At 38.8% G+C, this 24,903-nt stretch overlaps 1 protein-coding gene across 1 annotated transcript; it reads right to left on the bottom strand.

The window, feature by feature from the left end:
• Nucleotides 1–1,129: 1,129 nt before the first annotated feature.
• Nucleotides 1,130–9,261, bottom strand: LOC149829770 (uncharacterized). The gene is made up of 2 exons (XM_090015290.1): nt 8,883–9,261; nt 1,130–1,281 (listed from the first exon to the last, which is right to left on the bottom strand). The coding sequence occupies exons 1-2, from the start codon at nt 9,259–9,261 to the stop codon at nt 1,130–1,132; spliced, it is 531 nt and encodes a 176-aa protein (XP_089871416.1).
• Between the last annotated feature and the right edge of the window lie 15,642 nt (nt 9,262–24,903).

The raw sequence follows: 24,903 nt of genomic DNA, 5'->3' as shown, positions 1-24,903 counted from the left end.
ACTTAAATGAACAAATGAATATGTAATAAATAAATAAATAAAATTCAAAAGCTAGAAACACATTTCTAATTTGGAGATAAAAAAAATAAGTTCTTTATTTATTAACAATCCTTAAAAATTATGGGTTTTACAGAATATGAATATTGTCCTAATACTAGCTACACTAACATGCATTAACCTACGTTAGCCTAGGTTTAGATTAGCTAACCCTAATTCAATCTACACCATTTACCTAAGACATTCAAAAACTTTCCTAAGTTACCCGACTCGATTTTAGAAAACTACTCATGAAAATCAATGATTGCCAAAAATGAAAATGCTAAAATGTCTTACACTAACTCACAATGCATTGAACCTAGACACTCTAAAGGACTTTCTTAAACTAACCTAACCTCTCAACTACAACCATGATTGCCTTCCCCTGTGAGGAAGACGACAACCATTAAAACACCAAAACCCGACTTTACAAAAACATTAAAAAAATTAATTGCTAACTAACAAAATAAAACCAATAAAAAATCTAATTTAATCTGAACTAACCCACGACTGAATATGACTTTGAACTGTATAAAACACTGAACTAATCTACTGCTAACTGACTAAATAAAATTCAGAACATTAACAATTAAAACAACCCTAAAATCGGCTAAGCTATCCTTAGCCGATTTTCACAATTTATCTAAACCCAATACACAAAAACCATTTAACACACTAAACTAAATTAAAACTCAATCTTAAGGGGTTTAAAAACACACTTTTAACTTATTGATACTAACAAAAAAAAAAGAATTCAAATCTTTAACCAATGTCAAAAATGGCTAGATTAGATCTAGCCGATTTTGAAATTTGGCTAACACACACCATTGGAATGGATTGACGCCTAACCTAAGACCAGACTCGACCCTAAAACTACAGAAAATTCAGAATCACAGATAGTGGTTTGCTGTAAAAAAATATCATAAAATAAAGAATTGAAATGGGTATGACTCGATATGACAAAAGGGACTCAATTTAAACTAAAAGAAAGGAGGAAGAGAAAACCTACCTCAAGGGCGATCCGATGAGGGAGGGGATGAGGTAGAGCGGTTAGTTGGAGTTGGTCCACACACCCAACATGTCCTTCGATGTGCTACACTTTTCCCTTGCACGGCTGCACCCACGTTGAAAACGAGTTGTAGAGAATTCGAAGAAGAAGATGAAAGTCGTGTGGAGGAAGAGACGACCAACCACGAGGTGCAGACGACACACCACCGAGGTGAAGCTCCACGTGGTCCGCAACACCTGCAAAAGGGAGAGAAAACAAAAAAAAATGAGAATACAAAAACAAGAAATGGAATCAAGAAGAAGAAGAAGAAGAAGAAGAAGAAGAAGAAGAAGAAGAAGAAGAAGAAGAAGAAGAAAAGAGATACGCACAAGAGGGAGGGGCATGTGAGAGAGGGAGAGTGAGAAGAGAAAGCGTTGAGGAGAGAGAGAGGGGCGAATTTTCCAACTCCAAAAATGTCTAAACCTAGTTTTTCTAACTATTTAAATCACTAGTTTAACCTAATTCTAAAAACCACCTAAAACTAAAGCTACTTTTAACTAATTGCTAAAATACATGTTATTTTCAACTAGGTATCTAAATGAGTTAAAAAGAGGGTTTTTTTAGAAAATATTTATTAAAATCAGTTTGAGTCACGTGGGTTTGGGGAAAAATATGTTTTGTATCCAGTCCAAGATCAAAATTAGAGTTCTTGGGTCAGAACTGGATCCAGTCTACCTCAAAATCTGATCTAAAACCCTAAAAATGCATTTTTTCTCTCGTTTTAACTCTGATTTGAGTGAAATTCGAACCAAAACCACTTTTTTTCTAAATACATCCATTCATGGATTCTAAACCATTAAAAACATGTGAAAGTACATGAATTTAATATGAAAAAAATGTGCATTTCATGTATCATCAACTGCTTTTGGGTTTTGCTGCACATGATGCAAAGTTTTGCAGCTTATGATTTCTTAGAAGGCAAAATTTTGCAAGGTACGAGTGCACGCGTACCATGGTTCACTCTTTTTAATAAGATGCAAAATTGAGTACCGAGACCTTGATCTCAAGAAAATGCTTTTATATGTGGACTTCAGATTTCTCAAGCATGCAAGCATGGATTTTTGGCATGTACTATCGTAGTTGCACCCTCAGGCAGGATGTTACATTGCACTATGATGAATAGTTGGTGAGGTCAATGGAACCTTAATACTTGCGATATGGTATAATAGTTGAAACTCACAAAATGGTCACTATGCACCTTCACAAGCAAGAAGCTCGTTTAGGTCTAATGAATCAGAGCATATAGAAAGAGACAATGATTAAGAAACCCCCATCATGCTCGTTTGACACGGTTTGTCAAGAGAGAGAACAGATTGTACAAAAACTCTGATGGACAGGCCATTCATGGCTATTACAGGCAAAAGACTCAGTTTTCCCAGTCATCAGAGTTAGGAGAAAGAAGCTACAAAAGTTAGCTCAACACTTCTGCAAAAGTTGGATGCATCATTTGAAACAAGTGGCCTTTGGAGATTTACTCTCATGGCTATTGGCCGTTTCCTTAAGAGCGGACTCAGTCAGTCACTCGGGGTATCATAAAACATATAGCATAATAAAGCCCCAGGGTGGTCTCCGCTATTTTTACGTTTCGTATCATGTGCGTATCTGCATGACCAGTTAATATCAAAACTAAAAATAACTTACACTTCAGTTAGTTATACACTTTGGATGGCTTGACTGTAATTGTACTCAACCACCTTCTGTATTTAGTTTCTTGTCAGTTGACTAAATAATTCAGTTGTAATTGTATGCATCGTAAGCTCTTTTATGAATGCTTATCTTTTTCAATTACTTTACTTACTCTGCTTGACTGCTTGGTGGAATTAGTTACTCTCTACCTATAAAATCAGTTGGACTGCTATAGTTGCTTATTTTGTTTGTTTAATACTTTGTTCGTTACTACTCTCGTATTTAGCTACTTGCATTATTTGAGTATTGCTTGCAATACTCAACATCATATATGGTTAGCTCTGTTAGTTTTGTTTCTTCTGTTTAGTTTAGTAATTACCTTGCTTATTACAGTCTTTGTTTCTTCATGTCTTTTACACTCTTACTGGTTTTTTGTGAAACTGACCCATTTTATGGGCATGAGATATTTTGGATCTGTGATGACACGATGGCATGATGAGATCAAGATGAAACACTTTCCTTGACGTTTCGCTCCTGAGAACATTTGGCAAATTTGCATAAAGTTTTTTTAAATTTTTTTATTTGTACAAGTCTTAAATTATAAAAAAATATTTTTTCATGATATATTTGATTTCTTAAACTTATGGAGTTTCAAATCTATTGTGAAAGAAAGTTTACGCTGTAATGCACCCAAGATCCATTGACTTGTTTTTTCAAACACTATTTTCCGTTAAATTACTATTTAAAAACTCTGATAAACAAATGATTTCAAAGCTTTTAAACTTTTCATAAAAAGTAGTAAGTCCTAGATTTTGGGGCGTTACAAATGGTCTTGTCCTTGAGGATAAAAACAACTCAAGTATTAAAAAGAATATTCAAAGTCCAAGAATGATGATGACAAAGATAAAAGAAAATGAACCAAGCAGAGTTGGATCAAGATCGAACCAAAACCGAAACTAAAAACAAACCCAAATCTAAAAAAACTCCATGTCTAAGTCCAAAGCTAAATCCAAATCTCAATCCAAAGTTAAGGTCCAAAGTTTAAAGTTCAATTGACAAAGCCCCTAATGGGCATTGCTCATAAATGCAACTCCCCACTATATAAACCCAAGTGAAGTTCTTATACTCTTTAATGTAGGACTAAACTTTTAAAAAGGAGTGAAAACACATTAACTTAGATAAGTGTAGGGTAATAGGTAGCAAGAACTAGGTTCTAACTCAATAATTTTAAGACCAAACCTCAACAATTTCTCAGGTGGATCAAAACTATGAAAATATTCAAGAGCCTATTTGCAAAGATCCAGTATATAAACAAACATACCTTTTGGGTTTGAATATCCACATTAGTGTTACTTAGTCATAGTTAGTCAGGAACCCCAATAGTGTTAACTTTGAATTTAGAATCCTAATTAACTTTATAGACGCATCACTTTTACTTCAAGTGATCATAGTGTGTTTAACAATATATATGAGCCAGACACTAAGGGTCCTGTGTTGTATCCAAATTTCACGAGTTATCTAAAAACAAAGCCCAAGTTTTATAGAAGGAGACTCATACCTTCACACTCACAAAGGTGAGTATATCAAGGGTGTAATCCTGTTTGAAACACTTCAGCTATAAGACCTATGAACCTTCATTAAGAGCTTAATTTGAAATCAATCTTTGTACATAGGTTTCAAGCACTTTATATATATATATATATATATATATATATATATATATATATATATATATATATATATATATATATATATATATACATCAAAGGTCATCTCGGTCGGAGGCCAACTGACTCGGTTTGGACTAAATAGGATCGAGTCGGCCTGACCGAACCAGTTTGGATGTGAACCCAGACTAGGTCGGGCCTAACTGAGGATCGACTTGGTTCGGGTTCAGCCAGATCGAGTCTGGTCAGAGTATTATATATATATATATATGAGATGAAAACTGAGACAAGTCAGGTTGGGCCCTGTCTCAGTTCCTTGTGTTGGGTCTAGGTTTAGTTCGATCCAGTTGGTTTGCACTCATCCACATTAGACCAGATCCAGACTAAACTGGGTATGAATCTAGCCTATGACTAGGGGGATCAGTTTGGGTCCAGCGTACGTGAATGAGGAACTCCACACCCCGTTATTTTTAAGTTGTATACATTTTTTTTGATAGAGAAGACTGCGTTTGACATACCCCTACTCATTATACAATCATGCCATCTGGGTTTTGAACTTGCAGCATCCCAACACAAGGTGACATGTACTAACAACTCCTACCAAGCAAGAGTCACATTTTTTTGAGTGATTGGATCTATTCAACTGGGATCCAAGATCCATTTATGTTTTAGGATCTATATTAGGACTATCCGGGTCCATCCACAAAACTAGATTTTCTAGTACTCGAATTAGAAGATCCAAAAATCTAAGATTCGAGTAAAATATCATGGATCCAAATAAATAGCCATGGATCCAATATCAAACATCCAATTGAACTATTATGATTTCAATATAAAAATCCAATTAAGATGTCAGAGATCCAATATAAAAAATCTAAATAAAATATACAAGATCTATTGTCAGAGATTCGATATTGAAGATCTTAATAAAATATCTGGGATCCAATATCAAAATCCAATTAAGATATCAAAGATTCGATATTGAAGATCCAAATAAAATATCTGGGATCTAGTACCAAAATCCAATTAAGATATCAGGGATCCGATATCAAAGATTCAAATAAAATAATCAGAATCTAATAAAAATCAAATTTAAAAAATAAAAATACCACCATATAACATTTCAACCATAAAAATTCAGGTTTATTCATGTGACAAAATTCACAAGCATTACAAACTAAGTTCAGTAAACGTAATGTACTAACTCAGACTATGTTTGGTCTAACCTGGGATAAATCAGGTTATATCACAGTGAATTGAAATAACCAAATTACCCTTATATGTGTGACCTAATATCAAATTAGTAAAATTATCATAACTTCGCATCTCGAACTTAGAATTGAGTGAGGTTTGATGGGTTGGATTCATGTCGTAGAGAGGAATCTGTTTGTCCTAGTTTTGATGAAACAATGAGCATAAAAATCGAGGTCTGACAAACCACTTCAAGAGGAGTATTTTAATAATTTTGATAGTATAAAGAATGTTGGTTTATTAAAATGAACATAATTATGTGATTATCATACAATCCTATTTTAGCTATGAGAGACTTGACCGCGGACTGGAGTTCAACGTTTGCATTCGAAGTAAGAAAAACTATCAGCATTTTAGTTAATAATACATTGTATGTTGACATTTCTATGAATTAGACTATATGAAATCATATTTATTTGAGATCACAATTGTATTCTAATGATTTTGCAATTACATATTAGAAGTGCACATTTGCTATTATAGAATAAATGTATGTGAATTAGCCTCAATGTCATAAATGATTTCATGTATTGATGACTCTTTAGCATGAGTTGCATGTATCAAATTATTGTATTTTAGATAAAATACATACTTGAGATTGTGAAAGACTTAGAAATACATCATAAGAAAAGAGTCTTTTAAATGAGATATTGAGTCTCATACTAGTTAGAGTTGTGTTACTGCGGCCTTCAAATACCTTAACATGCTAAAACCTCATAAATTACTGTGAGGTGATTGATGAAAATGGCTACTTAATGTCCATTAGCGTGAGAGCCATCACTATTGAGGCCCTCGAGATTTATTGATGTAGAGAGATTGCATCTCTGCATGCTTAAAAAATTAATGAATATCAAAACCCTAGGATTGCCTGTTGAGAATGATTGATTGAAAATGTTTCTTAACAACACTTGTCAAGAGACATTGAATATGAACACGAGAAAGAGTTCATGTGAGAATGCATGAGATGATATGCCCTAAGGGACGATACTTTTTCACCTACAGATTTGGAACTCTAGAGTAAGTTTAAAATGTAGCATGAGCTACAAACCTTGGAGCAGGTATAGCTCTAATTACAGACTTGTTGGTTCGCTATCAAGGATCCTACACTACAGTGGACAAAGACAAAGAGTAAAATTTACAGTTTGTCCAACACCATAGAATTAGGGTATTCTACACGGGTTGCTATACTCATAGTAGGCTATTACTAGTATAACCGAAGTAGATAGTGGCTAAACATTGAGAAAATGCTAACTAGTGAGAATTGAGTAAAAAATTAGGAGATGTTAAAGATACAAATATGTGTATATTGTGTGATCGATAACTAAAATAAGACTAGGGTCTTAGAGCCCACCACAATTGTAAATCTGAGTTTATTATGCTTGTAATTTATTTCTTACTGAGTTTTTGTAACACCCCGATCTAGGACCTCAGGAGTCCGAGGTCGGTTGGTATTACTTCCCAGAGGGAAGAGTGCAAAGCTTACACAGAGAAAAACGTGGCTAAAAAAAACTTTTTATTTTATTTTTATAATCAACTTTTTCTTACAATGTTCATCATTCATAACAGAAGAAAAGCAATTACATTTTTTTCAATATCAAGGAAAGTAAAATATACCACTGCTCTGCTGAAGACTGAAAAAGCTGCTCATAAGTGACTGATCTAATACCTGGAACCTACAGTTGTAATTAAACAAGAATGGGGGTGAGTCTACAACCCAGTAAGAAACAATTCTAAGTAAATAAACAATAATGTACAACTGTAGTGGGCTCTAAGCCCCTAGTCTTATTTTAATTCTTGATACACCACACATGTTTGTATATTTTAATTTCCCCCATTATCATTATCAAACTCTTTTTCTCTCTCTCTCAACTATCACTAGGCTGGCTATACCGGTAATAGCCATCTATGGGCGTAGCAACCCTATAGAACACCCCAATTCTACATGTTGGCCAAACAATGAACCATACACTCCCAGAGGTCCCCAGACCACCAGGCACTGCAGTGAACCACCACGGGGACCCCACCGGTAGCTAGCTGGGAGGTCAAGCTCTCAATCTCGGCATGGTTCATGCTACATCCTAAACCTGATGGTTATCAACCATCTAGGGTCCTCCAGAGTCCCAAACCAGTGTGAGTGAAATTCTAAGTCATAACTAAGTTCACACAGTGAAAAATTCTCTCAAATTCAAAGTTCACTCGTTCCCTCATGAGTGGTGCTATGACCAATCACAACAATCTCATTCTCAATCTCATATTGACGTTAGGACTCACACCGCTCTCACTTAGCACACAATGATGTAGTGTCTCTACATCATTAAATCACCGACGTCCCACTCTCCATGGTGGCTGCACTCTGGCCGCGAACCAGGTAGCCCTTGTCACAGGTCGCCACTTTCGGGATTTAAAGGGTACTGCATGCTGAATTCTAAATATCCATTCATACTACATGAATGAACTAAATGAGACTCTAATCCAAACTTGAATCTCATCACAATCCATGATATTAATGATCAATTAGACATGCAATTATAATTGCTTTCTATCATGCATGACATATTATAACTAACATGCATTTCACAATAAACATGTATTTAAATGAACTCATAATGTCAAGCATGAAATTTATGCATGTCATGGTCTCACTCAAAGCTATCATGCTAATCACATAACCTCTATAGCACTATTATAACAAACAACGTGAAACAAGTTTATTCACATCTAAAGTTACTTATAATATCCCTTACCTCAAGTGCGAACAACGTACTCTCTCCGAAATTGAGCCTCACGAAGCTCTAACAATATGATCTGGTCATTAAAGCAATATATTTGAATCAGTTCACAAACCTCTTACCAAATTACCAAAATACCCTTCCTGAATCTTATTCAAGAAACCACGGTTTCTGTATTTCTAGTTTGACTGAGATTCATAAACTAATGGATTCCCCTCTTCAATACAAATCCAACGCACCAAACCTCACTCGATTCCGAGTTTGGAGTGCAAAGATATGTCTGTTTTACTGAAATGGATCTCGAGTATCCAAATGGATATCTTGGTACATTTCGGATTTTGGGCAATCCAAGACTATCTTATGATCCATATCTGATCTGGATCCAAACCCTCTCTTGTTACGCGGTTTCCCTTTTGGGGAAACCGTTACCTTTTTTTTTTTAAAAGATTATCCCCTCCGGCGACTTCGCCAGAGGGTTTTTTACAATTCTACCCCCCTTAAAAGAAGATTTGTCCCGAATCTTACCTGAAAACAAATGTGGAAATTGCTCGCGGATGTCAGATTCACGCTCCCAAGTAGCCTCCTTATTGTTGTGATGACTCCACTTAACCAATACCAGAGATGACTCATTGTTTCTGAGCTTTTGCACTTTCGTGTCCAGGATTTCGATGAGCTTTTCTCTCATACTCAGATCATCTTGTAAATCTAATACAGTCTCGACTGTATCCAATATATGGGAGGGATCTAGCACATACCTCCGCAACATGGAAACATGGAACACGTTATGAATTCGAGATAAGGAAGGTGGTAGAGATAATCGGTATGCTGCCTGACCAACCCTCGCAAGTATCTCAAATGGTCTAATATATCTGGGGTTCAACTTTCCTCTTCGACCAAAACACATTACTCCCTTAAACAAAAATATCTTTAAAAACACGTGATCACCTTGCTCAAATTTCAACTCACGACATCTTTTATCCGCATAACTCTTCTGTCGACTTTGTGCTGTGAGAAGACACTCTCGAATGAATCTCACTTGGTCTGCCATTCGCTGAACCATCTCTGGCCCTAACAGACTCCTTTCTCCGACTTTATCCCAACACAAGGGAGTTCGACATCGTCGACCATACAATGCCTCAAATGGAGCCATGCCTATACTTGCTTGAAAGTTGTTGTTGTAGGCAAACTCCATTAATGACAAAATATCATTCCACGAGTCGTTATACTCCAAACTACATGCCCGGAGCATGTCCTCAAGGGTCTGAATGGTTCGCTCTGACTGACCATCTGACTGAGGGTGAAAAGCTGTACTCATTTTTAAATGTGTCCCCATTGCTTCTTGAAAGCTTTGCCAAAATTGTGATGTGAACTTCGAGTCTCTATCTGAAACAATTGAATCAGGTACTCCATGAAGTCTCACAATTTCTCTAATAAACAATTGAGTCAGTTGGTCACACGAGTGAGTTGTCTTACAAACTAAAAAGTGAGCTGACTTATTTAGCCTGTCGACAATCACCCACACCAAATCCATCCCATTCTTCGTCTTTGGAAGCCCCGAAACGAAGTCCATTGATATGTCCACCCACTTCCACTCGGGAATGGAAAGTGGTTGCAAGAGACCACCTGGTCTTTGGTGCTCAATCTTCACCTACTGACATACTAGACATTTGCTAACAAACTCAGCAATGTCTCTCTTCATACCACTCAACCAAAACGTATCTTTCAGATCTCGGTACATTTTGGTGTACCGGGATGGATGGCAAATCTAGAATGATGTTCCTCTTACAATACTTGATTTCTAAGTTGATCATCCTTGGGAATGCACACTCTCTGACGATATCTAAGAAGTCTTTGATCATCAATTTTGAATTCTGTTTCTTCATTTTCTGAAGTCTTCTTTCTAACTTGCATCAATTCTGGGTCTAAGGGTTGTTTTTCCTTAATTTGATCCCACAATTCTGACTTCAATGTGGTTTGCACAAATAATAAACGACCTGGTAAGCATTGATCTTCTGCCCTCTGATGAGCCATCGAGGAAAATAACTCTCAATCTGCAAGTCTAACTAGTGCTCCTGCTTTTCTGCTAAAAGCATCAACGACTACATTCGCCTTACCCGGATGATATTTTAGATCGAAATCACAATCTTTCAGAAATTCCAACCATCTCCTTTGCCTCAAGTTCAAATCTTTCTGAGAAAATAAATATTTAAGGCTTTGATGGTCGGTAAAGACCTCAAATTGTTCGCCATAGAGATACTGTCTCCATATCTTAAAAGCAAAAACCACCGCTGCTAGCTCCATATCATGCGTCAGATAGTTGACTTCATGAGTTTTGAGTTGACGAGATGCATAAGCTATCACTTTTTCGTGTTGCATCAGAACACAACCCAATCCTTTGTGAGAGGCATCACTATAAATAGTGAAACCTCCAGATCCAGAAGGTAAGACCAACACTAGAGCAGTAGTCAAACGCTTCTTTATCTTCTGAAAACTTTGCTCACATTTATCATTCCACTCGAACTTTATATCTTTCTTTGTGAGCCTTGTCATAGGAGCCGCCAACAACGAAAACCCTTCAACGAATCTTTGATAGTACCCAGCTAACCCCAAAAAGCTGCGAATTTCAGTAGGATTCTTGGGTCTTGACCAATTGGTGACTGCTTCAATCTTTGCAGGGTTTACCATAATCCCGTCTTTAGAAACAATGTGTCCAAGAAAAGACAGTTGTTCTAACCAAAAAACACACTTAGAGAATTTGACATAAAGCTGATGTTCTCTAAGTGTCTGCAAAACTATCCTCAGATGCTCTTCATGTTGCTCTTTCGAGGTAGAGTATATGATGATGTCATCAACAAATACTACGACGAACTTGTCCAAATAGGGTCTAAAGACTCTATTCATCATAACCATGAAGGCAGCTGGTGCATTAGTCAGACCAAAAGGCATGACCATAAATTCATAATGGCCATATCTTGATCAGAAAGCTGTCTTGGCCACATCTTCCTTCTTAATTCTCAGTTGGTAATAACCTGATCTCAAATCTAACTTCGAGAAGCATGCTGCTCCTTGCAGTTGATCGAACAAATCATCAATTCTCGGCAAAGGGTATTTATTCTTTATGGTTACTGCATTCAATTGACGATAGTCTATACACATACGCAGTGATCCGTCCTTCTTGACAAACAAAATTGGAGCACCCCAAGAAGATACTGAAGGTCGAATAAATCCTTTCTCCAATAACTCATGTATTTGCTCCTTGAGTTCCTTGAGTTCCGCAGGTCCCATTCGATAGGGAGCCTTTGAAATGAGTGTTGTTCATGGAATTAGATCGATTTGAAATTTAGTCTCCCGATCAGGAGGGAGACCTGGTAGATCTTCTGGAAAAACATCATCATATTCACGGACTATGTCTACATCTGATATGGTGAGGTCTTCTTTCTCTTCTGTTTTCATATACGCCAGGAATCCCATGCATCCCTTTTTAATATATATATTGGCCTTTAAATAAGAAATGATAGCCGACTTATGTAACTTTCTAACACCCTGATATGTGAAAGTTGGAGTATAGGGTATTTGAAAGCTGACACACTTTCTTCTATAATCGATAGTGGCATGATGGCCCGACAACCAAAACATGCCTAACACAACATCTAGATCCTTGAAGTCGAGTTGCAACAAGTTCACAAGCAACTCTCGATCTTTAATTTTTACAACCCAATTAGGATACACAGTATCCACAATGGTGGTTGCTCCTATAGGTGTCTATATTAAGTAAGAAACACTCAATCGAGAAGGTGCCACTGGCAACCGTTTCCCAAAAGTTGAAATGGTAAAACTATGTGTAGCTATAGAGTCAAACAATCCATGTGCTACATTAAATTAATCACGCAATATGCTTCTTATTTGATTCATTTATACTCGTATAAAAATTCTATCACATATTAACGATTACGCCACTCAGTTACTCAAAATGTCTTATTTTATTTCATTGCTGATCCAAGTACACATAAATAAAATATTACTAAGCAAACATGAAGAACACAAAGCAAAATAATAGATAATCGAACTAGACTAAATAAATCTAAGTATCCCTAAATTCATCGTCATGTTCCTCTTCGATCTATCTAAAGCTTGGTTCTCTTCTTGAACTCTTTTGCATTAGTTGAAGGTGGGTCAGAGGAGAAGTATTCAAGTCATATTGGGGTAAAGCAAGAGTGTAGGTAGGTGAAGTAGGATCAACTGTAAGATCTTCATCCTCACTTCCCTCTCACATATTTCCCGAAATCGCTCGCCCTTGCCCAAACCCTGGGTCACCTTGGTTGGCTCCCGCTGCCTGTCGAGCTGCTTCGGCGGCCTGAAATGCCGCTCTTCGAGCTTCTTCAGCCAGAAGCTCGTGGAATGGAGGTGGAACCATCTGGTTTCCCCCACTCATGGCAGCCATATAACTAGCTTGGGACATATGTCATCCCCGTGCTCTCGCCATACGAGACCCTCCCCGAGGCACAAAGTTTGTGTTCAGAGCTGCTCTCTTCCCAATTCCTCCTCGAGCTACCATCTAATTTCCTCCCATCCGCCCACGTGCAGACCTCGCTCTCTGACAGTTGCATTGGCGATTACTCCTTCCGTAAGGTGGAGGATGTCCCCCCTGGGTAGTGTAGGTGGAGTTCCGATGGTAAGAGTCACGATCTCCGAGTATAATGTAAATCGGAGGAGGTTGTGGCGTCAACTCTCTAACCACCTGAGTCATGCTCCTGATGACTCCCGTAACCATTGCCATTGCGACAAAGAATTCCTCTCTTCCTACCAAAGGAGGCTCAGCAGAGTCTTGAGCCTGTGGGACCTCGTTGTTTTCTTGTTCGTTAGTCATTCCTAAATACGCAATAATTTAATCACTAACATGTATTATTCAAGCAGAGACTTACATCTTGTCATTGAGTCTTATTATGAATGATGAACAGTTTTTCTGTGTAAACCTGGCTCTGATACCACTTTGTAACACCCTGATCTGGGACCTCAGGAGTCCGAGTTCGGTTGGTATTACTTCCTAGAGGGAAGAGTGCAAAGCTTACACAGAGAAAAACGTGACTAAAAAAAAACTTTTTATTTTATTTTCATAATCAACTTTTTCTTACAATGTTCATCATTCATAACAGAAGAAAAGCAATTACATTATTTTCAATGACAAGGAAAGTCAAATATACCACTGCTCTGCTGAAGACTGAAAAAGCTGCTCACAAGCGACTGATCTAATGCTTGGAACCTACAGTTGTAATTAAACAAGAATGGGGGTGAGTCTACAACCCAGTAAGAAACAATTATAAGTAAATAAACAATAATGTACAACTGTAGTGGGCTCTAAGCCCCTAGTCTTATTTTAATTCTTGATACACCACACATGTTTGTATATTTTAATTTCCCCCATTATCATTATCAAACTCTTTTTCTCTCTCTCTCAACTATCACTAGGCTGGCTATACCGGTAATAGCCATCTATGGGCGTAGCAACCCTATAGAACACCCCAATTCTACATGTTGGCCAAACAATGAACCATACACTCCCAGTGGTCCCCAGACCACCAGGCACTGCAGTGAACCACCACGGGGACCCCACTAGTAGCTAGCCGGGAGGTCAAGCTCTCAATCTCGGCATGGTTTATGCTATATCCTAAACCTGATAATTATCAACCATCTAGGGTCCTCCAGAGTCCCAAACCAGTGTGAGTGAAATTCTAAGTCATAACTAAGTTCACACAATGAAAAATTCTCTCAAATTTAAAGTTCACTCGTTCCCTCATGAGTGGTGCTATGACCAATCACAACAATCTCATTCTCAATCTCATATTGACGTTAGGACTCACACCGCTCTCACTTAGCACACAATGATGTAGTGTCTCTACATCATTAAATCACCGACGTCCCACTCTCCATGGTGGCTGCACTCTGGCCGCGAACCAGGTAGCCCTTGTCACAGGTCGCCACTTTCGGGATTTAAAGGGTACTGCATGCTGAATTCTAAATATCCATTCATACTACATGAATGAACTAAATGAGACTCTAATCCAAACTTAAATCTCATCATAATGCATGATATTAATGATCAATTAGACATGCAATTATAATTGCTTTCTATCATGCATGACATATTACAACTAACATGCATTTCATAATAAACATGTATTTAAATGAACTCATAATGTCAAGCATGGAATTTATGCATGTCATGGTCTCACTCAAAGCTATCAAGCTAATCACATAACCTCTATAGCACTATTATAACAAACAACGTGAAACAAGTTTATTCACATCTAAAGTTACTTATAATATCCCTTACCTCAAGTGCGAACAACGTACTCTCTCCAAAATTGAGCCTCACAAAGCTCTAACGATATGATCTGGTCATTAAAGCAATATACTTGAATCAGTTCACAAACCTCTTATCAAATTACCAAAATACCCTTTCTGAATCTTATTCAAGAAACCACGCTTTCTGTATTTCTAGTTTGACTGAATTTCATAAACTAATGGATTCCCCTCTTCAATACGAATCCAATGCACCAAACCTCACTCGATTCCGAGTTCAGAGTGCGAAGATATGTCCGTTTTACTAAAATGGATTTCAAGTATCCAAATGGATCTCTTGGTACATTTCGGATTTCGGGCAATCCGAGACTATCTTATGATCCAATTCTGATCTGGATCCAAACCCTGTCTGTTTGGATTTAAATCCATTTCATAACTGGATCCAAAACTGTTTGATTGGATCTAGAAAGTCTGATTGGGTCCGAACCTAATCCATTCTATTCTGACTGGATCCAGACTAGTATGACTGAATCCAGGACATATTGACTGGATCTGGACCTGCTTGACTGGATCCTAGACAGTCTGATTAGATCCAGATCTGCATGACTGGATCCAGGACAGTCTGATTGGATCCATATCTGCCTGACTGGATCCAGGGTAACCTAACTGGGTTCAGACCTGTCTGACTGGGTCCAGATCTGGGACTGATCCAGTCAGATCTGGACCCGGTTAATCTGGATCTGAGACAGGTCCATATTGAATTAGGTCCGAACTGAAACCCAGATCCAGACCCAAATGGTTCAGTTTGGACCTTGGTTCAACCGGGTCGGTTCAGACCCGATTTGGTCTGAACCATTTCGAACTGAACCAGAAATAACCAACCCGGTTTGGCTTGAACCGGTTCGTCCCGAACCGGTTTGACTTGAATCGGGTTGACCCGAACCGGTTTGGCTTGAACCGTTTTGACCCGAACCGGTTCGGTCTGGGTGCGACCCAGACCGATCCGGACCAACCCGGTTCGCACCCAGGCCGAACCGACCTTTTTTTTAAAGCACTCGGTCTGGGTCGCACTCAGACCATCTCGGTTCGGTCCGGGTGCCCGGACCGAACCAGTCCCTCGATAAAAAGGGGCGGAAGGGGCTGTGCCCCTTCCGATTTCAGTTGCAGAGGGTCGGCCCCTGCCGACCCTCCCTCTGCACCCACCTGCCTGGGCCGGCCTCCGGGGCCGGCCGGTCGCCGGGGCTGGCCGTCGGAGTCGGCCGCCATAGGGCCGACCGACCCCTCTCTCTCTTCTCTGTCAATTTTTTTCTTTAACTGCAACTCGCCGGCAGCCATGGCTGCCGGCCCTCCGAGCTCCAAATAGGAAAGAAGAACGAAGAAGAAGACGGAGGGGGTGGCTTACCTTGCTGCCGTCGCCGCCGCCGTCTCTGGTAAGAGCCTCTCTCTCTCTCGCTCTCTTTCTCTTTGTGCAGGGTGCGGAAGGGGAACCTGCGTGAGGGTTTTTATAACCCTCACGCAGGGTGAAGGGCTGAGGATAACCTCGCCCCCCCCCTTCCCGCAGATTTCGGGGGTGAGGTTTATCCTCACCCCTCTCTTGTTACGCGGTTTCCCTTTTGTGGAAACCGTTACTTTTTTTTTTTTAAAGATTATCCCCTCCGGCGACTTCGTCGGAGGGGTTTTTACAGTTTTAGACACACTCTTTAATTATTACAACTGTAGGTTCCACGTGACTTCGTGAGACATGACTTGGTGTTAGGACATTGTCAACCTTCTTCAAGATGTTGGTGGCTTCGTCTTTCGGCAAAGCACTTATTCATTTTCTTTTATTTATTGAACTTAAGATGCGATGCCTCATTTGGATAATGTAGCCATTTTGGCTTGATTATGTGGGATTTAGTTACTTGACATTAATTGATGATAGTTTATTTAAAAAAAAAATGTGCTATGTTTTTTTGTGCTACTTTGGTATTTTTATCTAGAATGTAATACCCACGAACCCGGACTCCATGTCATAGATCGGGGTGTTACACCGTTATTCCCGCTTAAGTGCAAGGTTTAATTTCAACTTCTTTGTAATGAAAAATATAATTACAAGGCATTTATTCTACAATAGATTATTATAATGTGAATTACATGATCATATTTATGCATGTATTCATGGGCAGAGATATTGCAGTGGGCAACAAGGATAGTCAAGATATTCACTTGGAAAAGATTTCAAGGGATGATTACATAAAATATGCAGTTAAGGAATGCTACCGCTGCGTCAATTTTGTTTTGTTGGCAATACTGAGAAACGAGGGTAGAAAGTGGTGAGTATGAATCTTGAACACTCAATGAAGTTGTTTAGTGTCTGGTTTCTTATTGAGGTAGCAAACTGTTTTAGATGTGACTTTTAGCTTAGAATTCTCCTTACATCAATTTTGTTTTATTGCTACCATCAAATTTTCTGAGCTTGGCGAAAAAACTGTAGCCATGTGACAGTCTACTGACCAAGAATTATCAGTATTTTTCATATTATTTGGACATTGGTCAACAAAATGAGGGGTTGCGTCCATGCTGTGGTGGCCAACAACCTACCCATCTCCTTACCCATGTGGTATTGTCCCCCACACGTCATGCTTCCTACTTGCCTTCTATGTACCCAATTTCAGTCAATCCCTCGCTCTATATATGGAAGCACAAGTGACCACACACACATTTATAATCACAACCCAAGCCCAGCTAAAAGTATTTTTGCTTGCCTTTTGAGAAAAGCGTTTGAACCACAATCCTTATCTTCATCATCAACCTAACCTGCAAGAATGATCAGCAGAAAGAGGATAGTAGAGATGGCTAAGAAGTAGCAGAAGGTATTGAAGATGGCTGAAGAAGAGTTTAGGTTGAACATTAATGGTGCAATTACATTCCCTTGTGACTCTACAATCATCGACTACATCATGTCACTTGCGCACAGAGACATGACTAGGCAGATCCAGAATGCAGTGGTGGTGTCTTTATGTAGCACTGGATGCTTGTCACCATCAGAGTTGCCTCAACCACCCCTGCTATCATGTGCCCCGTCATGGATTTTGAGCAAAGAGAATGTTGTATATAAAATACATTTGTATAAATGAAAATTTTGACAGAAATTCCAACTTTTTGGTCAAGAAATTGCCTATTCACTGTATTTTTCTTATTCCAAATCATAAGTAAAATTAAGGTAGGTCACTGACATAGTAAAAGCATTTGGAAAATAACGCTAGCACATGCTCGGCTACACATTCTCCAATTCCAGTAGTTTCATGACTCGAATATTGAAATTTCTGTCGGTGGCTTTGCTTATTTAGGTTTGGAAGAAAAAGGAAGAGAGGAAAAACGTCAAGTTATTTATGAATTGGTTAAGCATGTTATTGAGGTCATCATTAAGGATGTATTACATTAGTAAACAGAACATTTTAAGAAGAAATATAGCTCACAAAAAGTGATACATCTCAACCATAGGATGTGCAATTTTGTGGTTCATGTTAGGCTCATTCAAACCTAAAGATGCTGCAGGACCATTCAATTATGATGACTATTAATTAGCAAGTTTCAAGATCACGGGTATGAATGCAAATTTCCAAGCCCAGTTCTTAGACCGTTTAAACAATCTTGGACCGGTTAAAGCATCATGTCCAAAGTATTTCTAAAAGGTGGAACAAAAAGATGTGCTCAAGTCATAATTAGCTATTAATCCTAATTCTTTCTAAAAAGTAAATATTATTAGTAGTTGTATTATTTAATGAGATGTTTATATAATAAACCGTAAGAGAAATTCCAAACATCCATCCAGATCATGTTTTTTTCCAAGTTGGTCCAGAGGTCAAGCTCAACTGGGTCAAGCTTTGGACCCACTCGCTACTCTTCCCTAACATATGCAAACTTCAATAACCAAAAAGTTGGAACTAGCTAGAAGCCTAGTTTAATTTGGTCTTGGACATGTTGGGGCCCAAGATGGAAGCTTGATGAGCAAATTTGATCTAACCTTCAGCCTTATTTAGTCATTAGGCCAGCTCTAGATTGGCCTACAACCAACTGCATCCTCAACTGGTTTCTTTCTTCATGACCTTTGAAAGATAAAAGACATTGTGCCAAGACATCAACATGTATGGAAAGGCCTACACAAAGATAATTCAAGTGATTGAGCCATCCCATCTCCGTAGATTTCTCAAATATGCTATTTTGAGACTCAGGTGGCTTGATTGGATCCTCACTATTTGCAGCATCGGATCACATGAGCATGACAAGGATAGAAATCTCAATCACGATCAGGATAGAAGATTTGCACAAGGAAATAATATCAGCAGTTGTTATGAGATACATAGTGAAAATGATAATTACCTTATGAAGAGGTTTTGCAACAACAATATAACAACAATTCCTAATATCACGGCTAGATAGCTGTAACAGCCATTCCTACATCTATATATGTATTATCGTCTGCAACACAAAAAGATGTAGAAGAGAAGAAGCAATACAATCATACCCATTGCCGTGGATGTAGACACAATTGTTGAACTACGTTAAACCTAATTTTCTATCTCTTTACCTCATTTTTTATCTCTTTATGGTATCAGAGCCATGGCTTCCAATAGTGTGCCACCTTCCACCATTTCATCCAAATACCCATACCCAGCAACTCTGAACGTTGCCAATTTTCTTTCCATCAAATTGACGCATTCGAATTACCTACTTTGGAAGACCCAAATTTTGGGACTGATCGAGAGTCAAGATCTTGAAAGCTTCATTGATCAAACTGTCATTACTCCAAGTCAATTTTGTGATGTAGCAGACGGTTCAAAAACTATCAATCCAGACTATGTGGCCTGGAGCAAATCTGATCGGCTGCTGCAAGCTTGGATTACCGGGATCCTCTTAGAAGAAGTCCTGGGTTTCGTAGTTGGAATTGATACATCCCAACATGTATGGACTGCTCTAGAAGAAACATTCACATTAGATTCACAGAAAAGAGAATGTTCTATTACAAAAGCTTCAATCTCATTGAAAGGGGGCACAAACTCTTGCTGAATACATTGCTAGTTTCAAGTCCACATGCGGCGAGCTTGCTGTCATCGAAAAACCTGTCAATGACAGGACTATGGTTTTCACCTTACTCAATGGACACAGACACAAATATGAGGCATTCATGACGTCCATGATGAAACCATCCGTCCCTAGTTGCAAACAACTTATCAGTCTTTTCCAAGGTCATGAGACTTTTAAGACCTTACAGACTCCATCCAACGCCATAAATCAAAACGTGGCCTTTGTTGGGCAACAACAAAACAAATATCACAACAAGAAAGGAGGACAGTTTAAACAACAACACTATTTTTTCTTCAAAAGGGCGCGGGTTCACTCAAGCTGGACAACAGCCTTCACGACCAACAAGTCAAAACCAAAATTACAAGAATCAAAGTAAACAAGGACAAAATCAGTCAGAAAAGGGAGCAGTATGTCAAATCTACTTCAAACCGAACCACACTGCCATCAAATGTTACAATCGGTTTAATCAAATGTATCAAGCCGAGAATGTGTCGCAAGCTTTAGCTAACATGACCATTTCCAAAAGTCAAGATGACTCATGTTTTCCAGATACCGGAGCAAGCTCCCACATGACAGCAGATCCAGGTAAACAATTAAATCTCTCTAAATATAATGGGCTAGAACGAATCATGATAGGGGTCGGAAATACTTTAAAAATCTCTCACATTGGAACAACTGTACAAAGTGATAAAGACAAATTATATCTTCATAATGTGCTCGTGGCCCTCGAGATAAAAAAGAATTTACTATCAGTAAGTCAATTGGCTACTCGCAATAATTTATCTTTTGAATTTTTTGTTGATTCTTTCACTATAAAGGACAGGAGCAGGAAAGTGATAGCCATGATGCATAGGGATGGAGATCTCTACATCCTCAACCCGCCAAATAAACAAGTTTTCTTCTCAAACAGGCAAAGAGTTGTCGATAGCAGCATATGGCATGATCGTCTGGGACATGTCAACATGGACACCATACAATTTTTGAGTAGAAAAAAACTCATCTCGGTTTCTAGTTTTAAAAATAAGATGTTATGCTCTAGTTGTGCCTTAGCAAAATCTAGCCGATTGCCTTTTTCAAGTTCTAGTTCTGTTGCCTTGCAAGCTTTTGATAAAATCCATTGTGATTTATGGGGTCCATTCCCTGGAACTTCATTTCAGGGATTTAGATATTATGTTATCATGGTTGATGATCATTCAAGGTTTGTATGGTTTTTTCTATTAAAACGCAAATCTGAATTCTTTGATATATTTCCAGAGTTCCACAAAATGGTTAAAAATCAATTTACGGTCACATTAAGACTTTTCAATCCGATGATGGGGATGAATTTTCTAGTCATGTATTTGAAAACTACCTCAAAAGCCGAGGCATTTATCATAGCTTTTCTTGTCCGCATACACTCGAGCAAAACGAGCGCGTAGAAAGATGACATAGGAGTATTGTTGAGTTGGGTCTTTCTATGATGTTTCATGCTCATATACCCACCAAATACTGGGTTGAAGCTTTCAGGACAGCCATTAGGATCCTAAATGGGTCACCCTCACGATCTTTAAAGATGATATCGCCTTTTCAAAAACTATTTTCTACTGTTCCCACGTATGACTACTTGCGAACTTTTGGAACTCTTTGCTTTGCGCACCTAAGAGATTATAACCACCACAAACTTGAACCACGGTCTTTACCGTGTGTTTTTTTGGGTTATAATGCATCACACAAAGGCTATAGATGTTTACATATTTCAACTGGGTGAATTTATATCAGTCAACATGTCTTATTCAATGAGCATGTTTTTCCTTTCAAAGATCAGTTCTATGATAAAAATACATATACATATGTGGATCAGGTTTCATTTGATGAGTGGGTGCCAATCACATACAACAACACTTCAAATTTGCCAGTCTCTCATGAAGCACCACCTACAATGGATTACCGCAACCAACGTTCTGCAGGTCCTATTAATGACAGTTCAAGAAGTTCACCGCAACCACTAATATTTTATAATGAGCAGGCTGTCACCTCCTATGATTCCCATATACCTCCTCCAATTAACGATCAACACACAACATAAGATGAGGTTCTTCTACCGGTACCAACTACTCCACAAAGTATTGAGCAGGTTGACACATCTACTGCATACCCACATGATCACCTGCAGCAAGGATGAGATACATAAACCCAAACCCAAATACCTCCTTACTGTTGGCACCATTGTCCCTAAAGAACCTCGCACTGTCAAAGTAGCTCTCAGTCATCCTGGCTGGCGACAAGCTATGACTGACGAAATGCATGCCTTAGAACAAACTCAAACCTGGGAGCGTGTACCACGACTTTCTCATCAAAACATTATCAGCTGTAAATGGGTCTTCACGACCAAACTTAAGATAGATGGAACTTTAGAACGACTCAAAGCTCGGCTCGTTGCTCATGGTTTTTCACAAATCCCAGGGATCGATTTTTTGGAGTGCTTCTCTCCTGTCATTAAGCCCACAACTATTCGGATAGTTTTGACCATTGCTCTTGCCAACGGCTGGCCCATCCGACAACTTGACATTAAAAACACTTTTTTGCATGGGTATCTTGAAGAATCCATGTTTATGGAACAACCACCGGGATTTAAAGACCCACAAAAGCCCAATCACATCTGCCGCCTCAAGCGGGCTTTTATATGGGCTTTGCCAATCCTCCCGAGCATGGTTTGACAGGTTTGGTTCCCATCTTTTAACTTTGCGGTTTCATTGTAGCCTTGTTGACTCATCCTCGTTTATCACCCATCAACCTCAAGGCAACATCTTCCTCCTTCTTTACGTCGATGACATTGTGATTAACAACAACAATATGGGTCTTCTTCGCCATGTTATTGGTTCTCTCAACAAGGAGTTTGCCATGAAGGATTTGGGGACTCTTCATCATTTCCTTGGGGTTCAGGTGAATCAGTTTAAAGACAGTCTCTTCTTAAATCAAAGTCGCTATGCCTATGAAATGCTAGAAAAAACCAAGATGACAAATTGCAAACCCATCACCACTCCTATGGTGAGCAAACCTTTTTCACAAGATACTTCAGCTCCATTCGCCGATCCGAAGCTTTATCAAAGCATAGTCGGAAGTTTACAATATTTAACATTTACTCGACCCGACCTAGCCTATAGCGTCAATTATGTTTGTCAATACATGCATGCACCCACCAACTATCATTTTCAGTTGGTCAAACACATTCTTAGATACATCAAAGGTAGCTTCAATCATGGCATTCAACTCCTCTCTCATAACCCCATAGTCCTTTATTGTTTCTCTGATGTAGATTGGGTTGGGTGTCCCACCACACGACGTTCTACTACCGGTTACTGTATATATTTGGGCAAAAATTGTATCTCATGGAGCACAAAGAAACAACCTACAATTGCTAGGTCAAGCTCAGAAGCTGAGTATCGAGCTCTCGCATCTACTATTGCAGAAATTACATGGATCACCTATATTCTTAAAGATCTTGGAGTCTTCATTTCACAGACACCAACTATTTATTGTGACAATCTGTCCACTCTTTACATGACTGTCAATCCTGTCTTTCATAATCGCTCCAAGCACATAGAGATCGACTATCACTTTGTGCGAGAAAAGGTAGCCCAACAATAGTTGATTACCTCCTTTATTCCATCGACTTTATAAGTCACTGACATCCTCACAAAGCCTCTCGCTAAAGCTTCATTTCATCACTTATGAGTCAAACTCGGCCTGTGGACTTACCCCAAGCCTCATTTGAGGGGGAATATTTGCAGCATCGGATCACATGAGCATGACAAGGATAGAAATTCCAATCACGATAAGGATAGAAGATTTTCACAAGGAAATAATATCGGCAGTTGTTATGAGATACATAGTGAAAAGGATAATTACCTTATGAAGAGGATTTGCAACAACAATGTAACAACAATTTCTAATATCACGGCTAGATAGCTGTAACAGCCATTCCTACATCTATATATGTATTATCGTCTGTAACACAAAAAGATGTAGAAGAGAAGAAGCAATACAATCCTAGCCATTGCCGTGGACGTAGACACAATTGTCAAACCAGGTTAAACCTCGTTTTCTATCTCTTTACCTTGTTTTTTATCTCTTTACTCACACATGTTGGGACCATCGAGACAGGGTCCAATGAACAATCTCTCTCATCTCTTATGTCATCACAACCATTCCCATCTCAACATTTTAAGTGGATGCAAACAATTTCTTATTGTGGGGCCTGCAAAATACGACCATGTGATTTGCTGCAGTGACATAAGAGTTAAGAAAGCACCAGATCCCAATTCAGGTCCCACTACTTATAGTTGTGGGATACAATGAGGGTACGACTGCATCCATACCGTGATGACTTCCATCTCTTAACCCATGTGATACTGCCCCCCACATGCATGCTCCTCAAATCCCACTTGCCTTCCTGGTAAGTGAACAAAACCCAGTTCCATTTCCTATCCCTCAATATATATATGGCACATGCAGCCAAAGTTTATCATCAATTCACAAAGATATCAATGCTCACTACTCAAGCTCAACTACTCTCAAATACTTTCCTTGACCTTTGAAGAAACATTTCAACCATATTCATCATCTTACAAAAATGATCAGCACAAAGAGGCTAGTCGAGATGGCCAGGAAGTGGCAGAAGATGGCTACTAGAAGGAGAACAAGAATCTCGGTTGGTAGTGTTTTCAATAAGAGCAACAGCAAAAGAAAAGAGTCAGCAATTACCGAGAAGGGTCATTTTGTGGCATATACCACAGATGGCAAAAGGTACATGGTTCCATTGTCTTTCCTCCAAAGACCAATCTTCCAAGAGCTGCTGAGGATGGCAGAGGAAGAGTTTGGATTGAACATCGATGGTGCAATTACATTCCCTTGCGACTCTACAATCATCGATGACATCATGTCACTTGCACGCAACAACATGACTATTCAGATGGAGAATGCATTGGTGGTGTCTTTACGTAGCACTAGATGTTTGTCATCGTCAGAGTTGCCTGAGAGCCACCCCTACCATCATATGCCCCTTCATGGATTTGAGCAAAGGTAATACTGTATATAAAATACACATGTACAAATGAAAATTTTGAGAGCAATTCCAACTATTGGTTAAGAAAATTCCTATCCACTGCATTTTTCCCATTCTAAATCATAAGTAAAATGA

The sequence above is a fragment of the Nuphar pumila genome, chromosome 8 (assembly GCF_984573655.1).
Source record: "Nuphar pumila chromosome 8, dmNupPumi1.hap1.1, whole genome shotgun sequence".
NCBI lineage: Eukaryota > Viridiplantae > Streptophyta > Magnoliopsida > Nymphaeales > Nymphaeaceae > Nuphar > Nuphar pumila.
Note: the sequence above shows the minus strand (reverse complement) of the source record. Positions and strands in the feature narration are given on the sequence as shown.

Coding starts and splice junctions, on each gene's coding strand:
- LOC149829770 (XM_090015290.1), bottom strand. CDS start 9,261: ATGTGTTTTGGTCGAAGAGGAAAGTTGAACCCCAGATATATTAGACCA. Junction 1,282..8,882: donor ATTTCCACATTTGTTTTCAG/GTAAGATTCGGG, acceptor TCCCTTTTGCAG/GTGTTGCGGACCACGTGGAG.